Source organism: Haliaeetus leucocephalus, unplaced genomic scaffold (genome assembly GCF_000737465.1).
Source record: "Haliaeetus leucocephalus isolate CR32 unplaced genomic scaffold, Haliaeetus_leucocephalus-4.0 Scaffold417, whole genome shotgun sequence".
NCBI lineage: Eukaryota > Metazoa > Chordata > Aves > Accipitriformes > Accipitridae > Haliaeetus > Haliaeetus leucocephalus.
In genome coordinates, this window is record NW_010972853.1 from 8,679,435 (window position 1) to 8,691,882 (window position 12,448).

The window sequence follows — 12,448 nt, forward strand, 5'->3', positions numbered from 1 at the left end:
GCGGGGCGCGGCCGGGCTGGCGGGTCGGGAAGATGGCGGCCGGTATCCGCGAGAAGCAGACAGGTAAGCGGCTTCCCGCGGTTTCCGTCGCGCGGCGGCGCAGCTGCCTTCCCCGGGGCTCCGGGGAGGGAGGGACCGAGGTCAGCCTCACGCTGCGGCCGGGGGCTCCTGCCTGCCGCCGCCCCCCCCCCCCCCCCCCCCGGCGGGGCCCCGGAGCGGGACGTGGGCGTCTGCGAGCCCCTTCGCCTCCCCCGGGGGATTCGCGCCCTCTCACCCGGCTTGGGTCTCCCGGCAACGGGACGGCGGCCTTCCTCCTCCTCCTCCTCCTCAGCTGCCTCTGCAGCGGCGGGCCCGGGGCTCCGGGGGCCTCTGGCCGCTGCTCTTGCCGAGGGGGCCCGGCCCCGCTGTGGGGCACAGGGCCGGGCGTGCGCTCTGCCCGGGCGGCGGCGGGCCCGGGCCCCCAGGGAGGGGCTTGCCTGGGCCCGGGGCATGAGCGGTGCCCTTCTCCCGTGGCCGGGGGGAGCGGGTTGTGCTTTCCCTCCGTTTCAGCTTCCTTTCTACCCGTGGCAAGGATCAATGGGAAGTATCGTTTAATGCTGTGAAAATAAAGCTGCTGTTGTGGTGCTGTTGTTAAGACAATACAGAGGTCTCAGAGCGCATGCTGTCCCTCAAGAAACTGAGAATGCGAGATTAACGACTACAAATAATTACGTAGGAGGTTTTCTGTGGGTAGAGGGTTAGTTATTCAGTCCCTCCTTTCTTCCCTGGCTTGATGTCGCTTTGTGGAGCGTTGAACCACCCATTTGAACACACTCCTAAAGCGTAGAGCGTGTCAACTCCATAGTCCTCTACTTCCCTTGCTTGCCGAAGTTTTTGTCAAGTAGTTTTGAGCTGTAATCTTGTAACCCTCTCCTTGACAACTGCAGTATCTTTCTGGTGGTATAGAGGATTCTGAGTGCATTTATTTAACGTGAAATGTCTAAAATCATCTGCTGAAAAATCTCAGAGTCTCTGTGTGGGCCTTAAATATCTACTAGTGTTCTCCATCTTCTTTTTGTACCAGAAGTCTACTTTCCATAATCTCGTTCCTGTGGCTATCTACCATTAATAGTGCTGTTTGATGTTCCTTTGCAATCCTTTACTTTTTTTCTCTTTGCTACCTTTCTGATAGAGCTCACTGTCTTTGAGCCCCTATTCCATACAGCTTTATTCTTTCCTATTGTGCTTCATCTTGTTACTTGATTATTTCAGTCAACCTTTAGCATTGAACCCATGTTGTCTTCCACTGGGGAGGTCATTTGCAAGGAGGTAGACTGAATAATTGAAAGATACTCAGAAAAAGGAAAAGATTTATTATCATTTAGTATTTGTATTACCATGTATGTGCACCATCTGTTGTGACCTTTATCCTGGTTCATAACCAGTCAAAGCATATTGTTGTGCAAGCACAGTAAAAACCTGATCCTTGACCCAGAGAGTGTTCAGCCTAAAAGTAAATGAAATGGCGATATAAATACCAAAAAGAAACCCAGAGACATGCTGAATGTTTGTCATGATTGTCATAGCACATCACTAGTCTGATTGGTGTCTTCCTTTAGTAGAGAGCTTATGCCGAGTTTTAATTTAAATGGTGAATTCTACAAAGCAGCTGCTTCAGATCCAATAGTACCAAAATACATAACCGTGCAGCTTTATACAAAATTGTTCATATGGCTGAAATGTATGGAAGGTGTCACTGGCAGTGAGGGAGTGAAGGCTCCAGGAGCGGTCTCTAATCAGCTTTCAGGATTGTTCTGTGGTGTTTTTAAAAAAAAAAAAAAAGGAAGAAAAAAGTGTTAAGCAAGTGGAAGACTGGATTCCAGGGAGACCCAGCACTCACTGCTAGCTTTCTTCCTCCCATGGTCAAGTTTCACTTCTGGTAATGTGATTTGAAAAGGCAGTACACAGGAGGAGGAAGCAGGGACAGACTGCGAAGGAGGACTGTTAGAAACATTGCCTGGGCATGGATGGATGGTGTTAGGACAGCCAGAGTTCAGCTGGAGTTGAGACTTGCAGCGGGTGTCAAAAGCAATGAGAAGAGCTTCTGCTGTGACGTTAGTAGTGAAAATATGAATAAGGAAAAATGTTGGATCATCGCTAAATGGAGCCGGTCATTTAGTGGTGATGGACACAGATAAGGCTGAGGTACCCAATGCCTTCTTTGCCTCTGTCTTCACCAACAAATTCTTGCAGGCCTTTGTGTCACTTTGGAGTCAGTCATGGAGTGAATCTTCTTGGAAAATATTTTCCATCATTACGTGAAGGAGAAGGCAAGCATGAATTTATGTATGGTAAATCACGCCTGACCAGCCTGATTGCCTTCAGTGATAAAATGACTGGATTTGTAGGCAACAGGGGAGCAGAGTATATAATTTACTTTGACTTTAGCAAGGCTTTTGGCATTGTATTCTTGTATCCAAGTGAGGATGGTATGGGCTGGAGGGATGGACAAATAGATAAGTAAAAAAATGATTGGATGGTCAAGCTCAGAGGGTTGCAATTAATCAGACACACTATAACCTGGAGGCTGGTAACAACTGGAGCACCACATGGGTCTATCCTGTCACCTGTCCTGTTTAAAATCTCTATCAGTGACGTTGAGGAAGTGTCAAAGTGCATTCTCATTAAGTGTGCAGGTGACAGCGAACTAGGGGAATCAGTTAATGTACTCGAGAGCAGAGCTGCCACTCAGAGGGACTCAGATGGGCAAGAGGAATGGGCCAACAGGGATCTCTTGAAATTCAGCAACGGCAAATATAAATTCCTGCACCTGGAAAGGAAGAACCCCTTGCAATGTACAGGCGACAGTGCAGGGGACTGGCAGACTGAAGAGCAGCTCTGCCGAAAAGGCCTGTGAGGGCTCTCAGTAGACAGCAAGCTGAACGTGAGCCCACAGCGTGCCCCCGTATAGCAGCATCCCGGGCCATATTCACAGGGGCACAGCCAGTAGATCAAGGGGAGTGATTATCAGGAGAGCACATCTAGATACCATATCCAGTTTGTGGCTACCAGTACAGGAAATGTGTTCATGTTGGAGGGAGTTCAGCAAAGGACTGCCAAGATGGTCAGGGGCTGAAGCACTATGAGGTGAGGCTGCAGGACTAGGGCTTGTTCTGCTCGGAGAAAAGGAGGCTTCAAGGGGGACCTAACAGCAGCTCCCCAGTAGCTGTGGAGGGGGCATTGAGAAGATGGAGCCACTTGTGGTGGTGTGTAGCAGGAGGGTGAGGGACAACAGACATACATTGAAACAAGGTGTTCAAACTGGATATAAGGAAAAACTTTTTCACCTCAAGGATGGTCAGTGCCACACGTTGCGCACTGTGGTTGTGGCATCTCCATCCCTGGAGACCTGACTGGATAAAGCCCTGAGCAGCCTGGCCTGGACTCACAGCTGACCGTGCCTGAGCAGGAGATTGGACTAGAGATCTCCAGAGGTCCTTTCCAGCCTGAGCTGTCCTATGATACTGTAAACCCCAGGGAACAGCACTGAGTATGCTCACAAGCTTCCTTCAGCTGAAGAGCCGGAAGTTAACCGTTTCTGCTGCTTTCCGTTTATGAGCAAAGTGGTATACATTGCTTTGATTTCTGGAAGTTTTTCCGTTTTGCAAAGCTTTGTGATGATTTTGTTTATGAGTTTGAAGAGAATAGCCACTAACTTCTATTGATGCAAATAGGCTTTTGCTGCTAGTCAAAGATGAGAGAACAGCACATAGTGTATTGTTTAAGCAGATAAAAGAGGACGGACTCCTTACGTAATAGATTTATAAGTTAGAGGTAGGTGAAGGAATCTGCTTTGCTTTCTGTCTTGAAGGTGAAGTTAAATGAAAGCTCATTCCTGTTTCAGAGCGTTTTTCTGCTGCAAATTAGGGGTGGGGTTTGTACCCCTTAAAGCAGCAATTTCTTCCTGTGAGTTCTAAAAACGTTTCAAAATGTGTGTCAGTTTTAGTCAGGTGAAAAGGTATTTTTTGCTTGTGTGTATGCTGTTGTTCCTGTGGGGTAGGAAAAGCAGATCAGGGGAATAAAACAAACTAGTTCCTGCTGTACAGAATGCCCCTTCAGGAACATACTGGAATTATTTTTAAGGCAAACTGCAATAGAATATAGTCCATATAACTAAGGAGAGAGATTCTTTCTTCATGTTTTAGGGCTTGCTTCTTTTCCTTTTGCAGCATCTTCCAGAGCCCATAAATTCTAGCTGAAGTGTGCCACTTGTCAGTCAAAGCTGCATAAAAATAATGAAAATGTGACTTGTTGCATTTATATTTTATGATGGTTTTCCTCTCAAATGAAATGTATAATAAAACCCTGGTAATGTGTTTAATCTCTGTTCTTGCAGTGTAAAGAGAGCAAAGCATTATTCTGCTTTATTTTCCAGTGGCTTTGAAACGTATGCTGAACTTCAATGTTCCTCCTGTTAAAAACAGCACAGGAGAACCAGTATGGAAGGTAAGAACTATTTGAACAGGAATAGGAGAATTTTAGAGTGTTCAAAAAAGTTCAGATTTTCAAATGGTAACTGACTCAAATATCTTCTCAACTTGTGCAAAATAATTTTTCCTGTGTGGTTTGAATATCAGAATTGCTGAGAAAAATACGTATCTGAGATATTGGCTCATTGAAGACCCAATGACTGATTCTTTAAGCAATATTTTAATAAGCAACTGGGGAGGACATTTATTAAATATACTTGGGTCTCATTGATACCTGTTGGCAGAAACTTACATGATACCTTACAGGTGAACTTACAAAGTCAGAAAGAAGTCCATAGAAAGGGAAGAGCTATTGATAGCCTTAAATTTAGGACAACTGAGCTCAAGGCTACCTTTATTAGCTTTAAAAAGTAAGTAATTTGTGAGAAGTTTTTGCTACTACAAAGCATATATTATGTCTCTTCATCTATTCGGTTGTCTTTTTTTTTTTTTGCCATTTCCTTTTTTATCCTCTTTGCTTCTCCTTTTATATCCTCCCAAATGCACTCAGAGAAATTCTGCACTTACCATAACAAATTTCTGACAGCGATTCCTGTTTGACTGACACTTTTCAAGAGATGGAAGTGACGAATTTATTTTCCTTTATCACTGAGTTTCTTTTCCTTTTTTTTTTTTTTTTAAATTAGTAAGCACAAATGGAAGTCCATGACAAATTAAGGATGAATTATAAATTGGTAAATGTTTAGCACTTTTCAGGTTAGGACAGTAGTTCCTTAAACCTGAATTCCTGTATACACTGTATCCTGTATTCTACTGTATCCACTTTTTACACCACTTTGTAAAAAGATGTGTATCTATTTCAGGTTCTCATTTATGACAGATTTGGACAAGATATAATCTCACCTTTGCTGTCAGTGAAAGAGCTGAGAGATATGGGGATCACTTTGCATCTGTAAGTATAAAAAAAGCAGTTTGGTTGTTTTTTTTTTTCTAAAAAGAACTTTATTTAATATTCTCCCAAAATCACAAACAAAACATTGAAAATCATTTGATGAATAACTACTAAAATAAAGATTATACCCTGACTTGTTTCTAAAATCAGGTGGTATTACTCAGAATCAGGGAGTGGAAAGGTCATTCCAAACACTGTTCAGTAGGATTTCTTACTAAGTAGAGGAGGCCCCTGCTCAAAAATAACAGTTATCCAATAGGTGTTTTGGGGAGAACCTGTCTGTACAATTCCCTTTTATTCATATATCTTAAAATTTTTTTGGCACAAGCTGTTTCATGGGACTGTGCATATTGTCTGCTTGTCTCTTTTGCACGTAGATTTTAATTGTCTCTTGTCAAAGATACTATTTTAAGAGATTTCCATTTCTCTTTCTCCAGATTACATTTATTTAGTTCAGTGTCATTCCTTAGCTGTGGTAATAGTAACGGAGGATCTCTGAAGATACTTTTTTTTTTTTTCCCCCAAAAGTTTGTTAACTTTTACTAAGCGAAGGCTAGAAATGGAAACACAGTTTAACATGTTGACATATCAGCAGAAATGCGAGAGAAACGTGTAAGCACCTTGCCTGTCTTTATTGTAATGAGCAGGAAAGGCAAGTTTAATAGTGTGAGATAGGCAGGGGTTTTTGTTATCATGTCAACAATTAATAATTGGTATATGAACTTCATGGATGCAGTATTTTACCTTCCTCTGAATGGATTAATCTATTTTTGAAGATTTGCAAAGCCTTTTCTCAAGCTTTGAGTAAACTTCTGAGACCTCTATTAATATATTCAGCCAAAAATCATACAAATACGATTTTGCTATTTTTTCATGTTTTGTTCTTGCTAAAATCTGGCTAAATATAGGGAGAAATTGTAGGAAATTGAATGTGTCTGTATAAATAAATAATTTCTTTAATTTTTATAATTTTACATAAATCAGAGGAGGAACACATTAGAGATCTACTTTTGATTCCTTTCAGGCTTTTGCATTCAGATCGGGATGCTATTCCAGATGTTCCAGCTGTTTACTTTGTAATGCCAACAGAAGAAAATATTGACAGAATGTGCCAGGTGACTTGCATGCTTAATGTTTCAAATGAGTGGACACAACAGAGGTAGTGTGTGTGAAGCACTCACCAGAGTGTGACCATTCTGTATCTAGTTCTTGTGCATGTCTGAACACCTTTGCTTGCATTTTTTCTGTATTAGCACATATTTGTCATAAAAACATTACCCAACATTTTTACACACAAAACTTCAGTTTCCCAGGAAGTCGAAGGGTAAATATGTCCTCTGTGTTTCGGAGAGAGAATTCAGGGAGTGAAAAGACAAGAGGCAGTGGGCACAAATGGAAATACAGGCAATTCCATTTAAACATAAGAAAAAGCTATTTTAATGAGGGTGGCTGAATGCTGGAACAGATTACCTGGAGAGTTTGTGGAGTCTCCATCCTTGGAGATGTTAAAAATTCGGCTGGACACAATCTTGAGCCATCTGTTCTCTTTGACTCTGCTTTGAGTGGGGAGGGGGTTGGACTAGGCTAACCTCAGTTTTTCACATTCTCTGGCAGGAATTGATGGAAGGTTGACATCAGAGCAAAGGGTACTTTTGGTCAGTGGTAAGGTATGGAGTAGTAGTTGCTATCTGGTAGCTTAAATTTCATTTCCTGGTTTTGGCAGTTCTGTGTTAGGTTAATTTTATCTAGTAATGTAGTCAAAACACTGCGTACAGGGCTGTATGAACAGACAGCTAAGCACTTTCAAAAGTTTAGTTTGTGATGTTCCAATTTTCTACAGTCATAGTAGAATTAAGAATGTTTTTTAATTAGTCAGAAATATATTAGGACATATCCAGGAAAAATGTTGTGATTTTCCTACCTTTTAGGATCTTCGAAACCAGCTTTATGAATCTTATTATTTAAACTTTATTTCTGCCATTTCGAGAAGTAAACTGGAAGATATTGCAAATGCTGCCATAGGTGCTAATGCAGTAACTCAAGTGGCTAAGGTAAGAAAATCCCCCAGTCTCTAATGTTAAGAGATACTACTGTTACAGTTGTTGTTGCATTCTTACGTTGCCACTTCAGTGCCATACACAGCTTTTCTGACTGAATCATTTAGCTAGATTCAATCTCAGGCATAGATTTACTGGGGGGGGGGGGCGCGGGGGGAAGGAAATTTACAGTCATCTCAGTAATGCAGCTTAATACTATACTTCAACTTAGTCAAAAGTCCAAGCGCTGCAAGACCTTTGTGCTAAATGGTAAGAGGGGAAATACAGTGGTTTCAGAGTATTCCTGATCTCATAAGCTCAATAAGTGCATCCAGTGCATATATAATGGGGTGGGGATTTTAGCTCCTAAATACACAAAAAGTGCAGTATGAGCGCAGTTGTCATTTTAACTAGGAAGTGTACTGTAGAGGTGGATGTTTCTTACGTACACATTCTTATTCAGTACACTCCTATACCTTCATGATTTAAAGGCAGGTTATCAGGTATGTACCCTCTTACTTTTGTTGAATGCATGTACCAAAACCTGCAGATTTTTAACTAATTATTTTCATGTATATGTAAATACATTCACCTTTTCTCACTCCTGTTAGGGAGTACTACTGGTATGAGAGAAAGAAGCTGTTGTGAAATGAAATGAAAACTACTAGTATTGTTTAAGCCTTAGGTCTTCAGCAGGAGTAAATTGGTGTAGCACTGTGAACTAACTTTCTTAAATCTATTTTTCTGTTGTGATGTCCCATTAAGAGTTTATGCTATAGAGAGGTTTATTTTTTTTCCTGAACGTACAGGTATGTTACAGAAAAATTGGAATTCATGAGCTATATTCTCTCTTCGTGTAAAAAGTGCCCTCTTTCCTCTCTCCTGCCTGAGTGCTCAGCACTGTTCATGTTGTAGTCCTTCATATTAATAAAAAATAAACCTGTAGTATTATAATGTCCTCCATATGTGTTTTTTTCATTGATGGTTGGCTACTAAAAATTTGTCCACAGAATACTTCCAAGTTGGACTGTTTTCTTTTAGCACTTTACAGGTGCTCTAATTTTTTGTGTTATCACTCAATCCTTACACAGGCTTTTTAATTCATACATTATATCTTGCATTTCTTTCTTTTAATAGGTAGTTCTGTAAAAGATTCAAAAAGAAGTAGCAATAAATCAGAGGTTTTTTTATGCTTCATTCTGCACTGCTCTGACCATTATTCCTTGATTTCTAGGTGTTCGATCAATATCTTAATTTTATTACTTTAGAAGATGACATGTTCGTATTGTGTAACCAAAACAAAGAACTTGTTTCATATCGTGGTAAGTAAAATTTGTATAAAAATTATACTGGAACGTCTAAAGTTGAAATTTACTTTTGAAGTTTGGTGATTTTATTTTGCTTTGATCTGCTTGGAATTCAGGATAATCTGTTAGATGTGTAGTTTAAATTCATGAAGGAAGCAGTTCTTAGATACTAATTTCAGCATTTTGACTACACAGATACTGTAATATTGAAAAATAATCGTATTTTTAAATAACAAATTTAGTAAAGCAAAACTTCAGTATAGACATTTATGGATAGTAGGGGGTTTTATACATGGAATAATACAGGAAAAATTTCATATTGTTTACACATGTAGGTAGACGCTGGGTGGCTGCTGTGTTTAGGCACCACTATTTAGTCATAATTGTTTCTGCAGTTCTTAAGGAATTAAGTATTTTGTTTCTGTGTGAATGGTCAGTTGGAAAGTTACTGTAAGGAATGCAAAGCAAGAAAGATGACTAACTGATAGAGTTTCTTGTGTCTTCTAGATAGTGAGCAGTCAATACCTGCTTTTCTTATGCAAGACATGAAAACGTGGGGCTGTGCAAGGGGAAATGGTTAGGATCAGGGGCTGGAGTAGCACAGGGAATAATCTGGGAAAGGGCATTCTAGAAAATAAGAAATGCTGATTGCTTCTGCAAGCATGTGAGCCAAGCATGTCAGCTTCTCTGTAAAGTCTCAGAGTTGCAAGTGAAGTCAGCCACATGGAACTCTTTTTATTTTTATTGGGACTTCTGTTGGACCTGTTATGGAACCTAGCAGGAAAACCAAGTGGCTGCCTTAGGTCAATTACCTCTACAGCTATGGTGCTACAGCAGCTCAAGTCAATATATATACTAGTTGTCATAATTGTCCACGTGGTTTTCCTCCCTCCTTTGATCTGATTTCTGTGCTTCCCTGACCCATTCAATATGCTAAATCAACAGAGGATATCACTCTACCTCTCCTACTCCTCTTACTCAAATGGCTATTACAGGGTGGGTTGTCTTGTTGCCCCGCTGTAGTTTCCCTCATCTTCTCCTCCTTTTACATCAGAACCAGTAATCTTGGAGCTGCAGAGTGTTTGTTCATTTGACTCACTCCATAGAAAATACCAGCTCATTTGTGTGATCTACAAATCCAATGCAAGGGAAGCAGCACAAGTGTGTAAGTCAGAGGCAAGATAGCCCTGTTTTAGCAGCAGCTCCTCATTACTTTAGTGTAGTCACAGTGTCTACGTGCAGTGTCACACAGTTAATTCCTAATTTATTTGGATGCACAGAACACTAACTAGTGACCAGGTGGAGATGAGAAGTCTCCATATGCCTAACATTTAGCACTGAGATTTTTCTCCTCATTTTCCCTATTTCCAAAGTCAGTACCTTTCTTTGAAACTGGATGCATAATACTGAGTTCTGTCTCACACTGGGGGTTGATTCCATTGTCAGAATGAAGGGCATTTTTGTTTCAAAAGCAGACTTTTTTTTTTTCTAAAACTTGCTGTTAAGAGTTTTAGTAATAGTTGTTTTGTGATGTGTTTGTGTGTATGTAAAGATACTTGACTGGCTCTCATAAGATTCCTGCTAGCTAACAAGGAATTTGAATTAAAATGACTGAAACCGTTTTGCACCCGTCAGTTTCTATGTTGGTTTTTTTCCTCTCTTGGGCCCCTGAAATTCGCCACATGACATGTGGTTTCACACTATGTTTAAACCAATCTAGAAGTGGGCTGCTTCCAAAAGCTGATCGAACAGAAATCTAATCTCCCATAGAGAGTGATTAGTTTTTCATTAGAGCACTGAGCCAATCCATCTCACTGTGTGAGTTCTAGATCTGACACAGGCAGGCAGTAGGAGTACAGGGGCAAAGAAGAAGTGGTCTTTTTTGCCTTTGGAGAGTAACACTAGCAGGAAACTGCCAGTTTGTGTATAGTTTCATAATGTACATAAGTCAGTGTAAGTCTGATGGTGATGAAAGACTGCTGCTATTCTTGCAGCAGCACTGCTATGTATGGCCACACATGTAGCTGAATGAGTGAACTAAGAACAAATATAATAAAAAAGGTTAATTTTCAGTTTCCTGATTTCCTGGCTGTATGACTGCGTTTACAGAGAGGTAATGTCAGGACAAATAAGCATGATAACATTCTTCAATTATGTAAAAGGCTTTCACAGACAGAACGGTGATAAGAGATTCTCTTGGTCCATGTAGTAATGGACAAGAAGTGATGAGCTTAAATTGCAACAAAAAAGTTTCTGAACAGATACTAGAAGCACTTTCTAACATTAAAGATAGTGAAATACTAGAATAGATTACCTATAAACATTATGGCATTTTCATGACTGGGAGGCTTTGGGAATTGGTTTAGACACAGAAATAACAAGGGTTTAACTCGTCTTTGGGCAAGAGGACTGGCTAGATAATTCCCCAGGCTCCCTCTGGTTCTGTTTTTCTATGATTCTGTAGAAGGAAGAGTAAATGGGTAATATTGGTATAAAGTCAATCTTCTTGGCATCCTGTTTGATGCTATTTGAATGCTTCTTTACCAAATTTGGATCAATTTTGTAAAACAGCGAGAAAACATAGGAGACCTAAGCTTACTTTTCTGTAATAGATGCATTCCCCATGAGCTTGTTACAGTGGAGAGAAAGGAATATATAGAAAACATGATAGAACATTTTACTGAAAGATTATTAATGAAGTTTCTCAAAGGTTGACCTAAGGAGCAGTAATATTGAATATTTGTGTTGAGTACTATGGTACAAAAAAAGGAGTGTGCTCATAAAATGTGCATGTTACACAAAATTAGAAGGCACTGACAGTATGCAGATTACTGGAACATCATAAATGAATACCTTAAACATAATAAAAGGGGGGGAATTAAATTTTAAAATTGAGAAAAGCAAGGGAGTAAAAATAAGATTATTTCACCCCTGTAAACTGGGAGACCATTAGTTGGAGATAACTGCAGAATGATAGCCACAGTTAATTTCAAAGCTTTGTCATTACAGAAGAATACAGATATTGGGAACAGTCTGCCTTTCTTGGTGCTGATATTTCAGAAACTTGAACTCAGAATTTAAAAATGCTGATGGGGGTGCTTCTGTTGCTGCTGTTATCCTAGCAGCCTAGTAAAAAGTTGGACTTACTAGGTATAGCTGCTGGTAGAAATTGCTAATATAATCCATCTCTCTAAAGTTCTTAGAGGACAAAAGCTGGGGAAAAAAAGCACCTTTAAAGTTAGAGAATGATTATGGCTGGCCATGCACAAATTTGGGATGGAAAGCTTATTAATGTTCAGAGCTTTGAAGTTCGTTTTTTAAGAAAGAATATAAGACAAATACTTATGTGAGAAATTTTTTAAGGTAAAATAAAACAAACAAGGATGGGATCTATGGCATGAGTCCTGAGACAGTGCTTGACTTGAGACCTGTGATAAGATTAGGTTTGATGTTTCCTGTTTGCTATTATATTCTTGTCAGTGTTAATTATTTAATGGAAATGTTGCTACATGTGTCTTGTTCTGATCTAAATACGTGAAAGAAATCTTTCTATCTGTAGTGTGAAATGTTTTAGAACTTGGGAATTATCCCTAACCTAGAGACTGACAGTAAATTTATTTTTTTTTTTAAAAAAAAAGGGAAAAAGGAAAAGGAATCTCCATTACAAGAGGTGGGATTTAGAAT

The 12,448-nt window shown here is 40.1% G+C and overlaps 1 protein-coding gene across 6 annotated transcripts in view; it reads left to right on the plus strand.

The window, feature by feature from the left end:
* The first annotated feature begins 7 nt into the window (after positions 1–7).
* SCFD1 (sec1 family domain containing 1) overlaps positions 8–12,448 on the plus strand; it is a 55,549-nt gene continuing 43,108 nt past the window's right edge. For all 6 annotated transcript variants that reach the window (XM_010574243.1, XM_010574240.1, XM_010574241.1 and 3 more), the window contains exons 1-6: positions 8–63; positions 4,415–4,485; positions 5,333–5,421; positions 6,446–6,536; positions 7,350–7,472; positions 8,692–8,779. In XM_010574243.1, the coding sequence (XP_010572545.1) occupies positions 33–63; positions 4,415–4,485; positions 5,333–5,421; positions 6,446–6,536; positions 7,350–7,472; positions 8,692–8,779 (493 nt within the window). In that variant the 5' untranslated portion in view covers positions 8–32. The remainder of the gene's footprint in view (positions 64–4,414; positions 4,486–5,332; positions 5,422–6,445; positions 6,537–7,349; positions 7,473–8,691; positions 8,780–12,448) is intronic.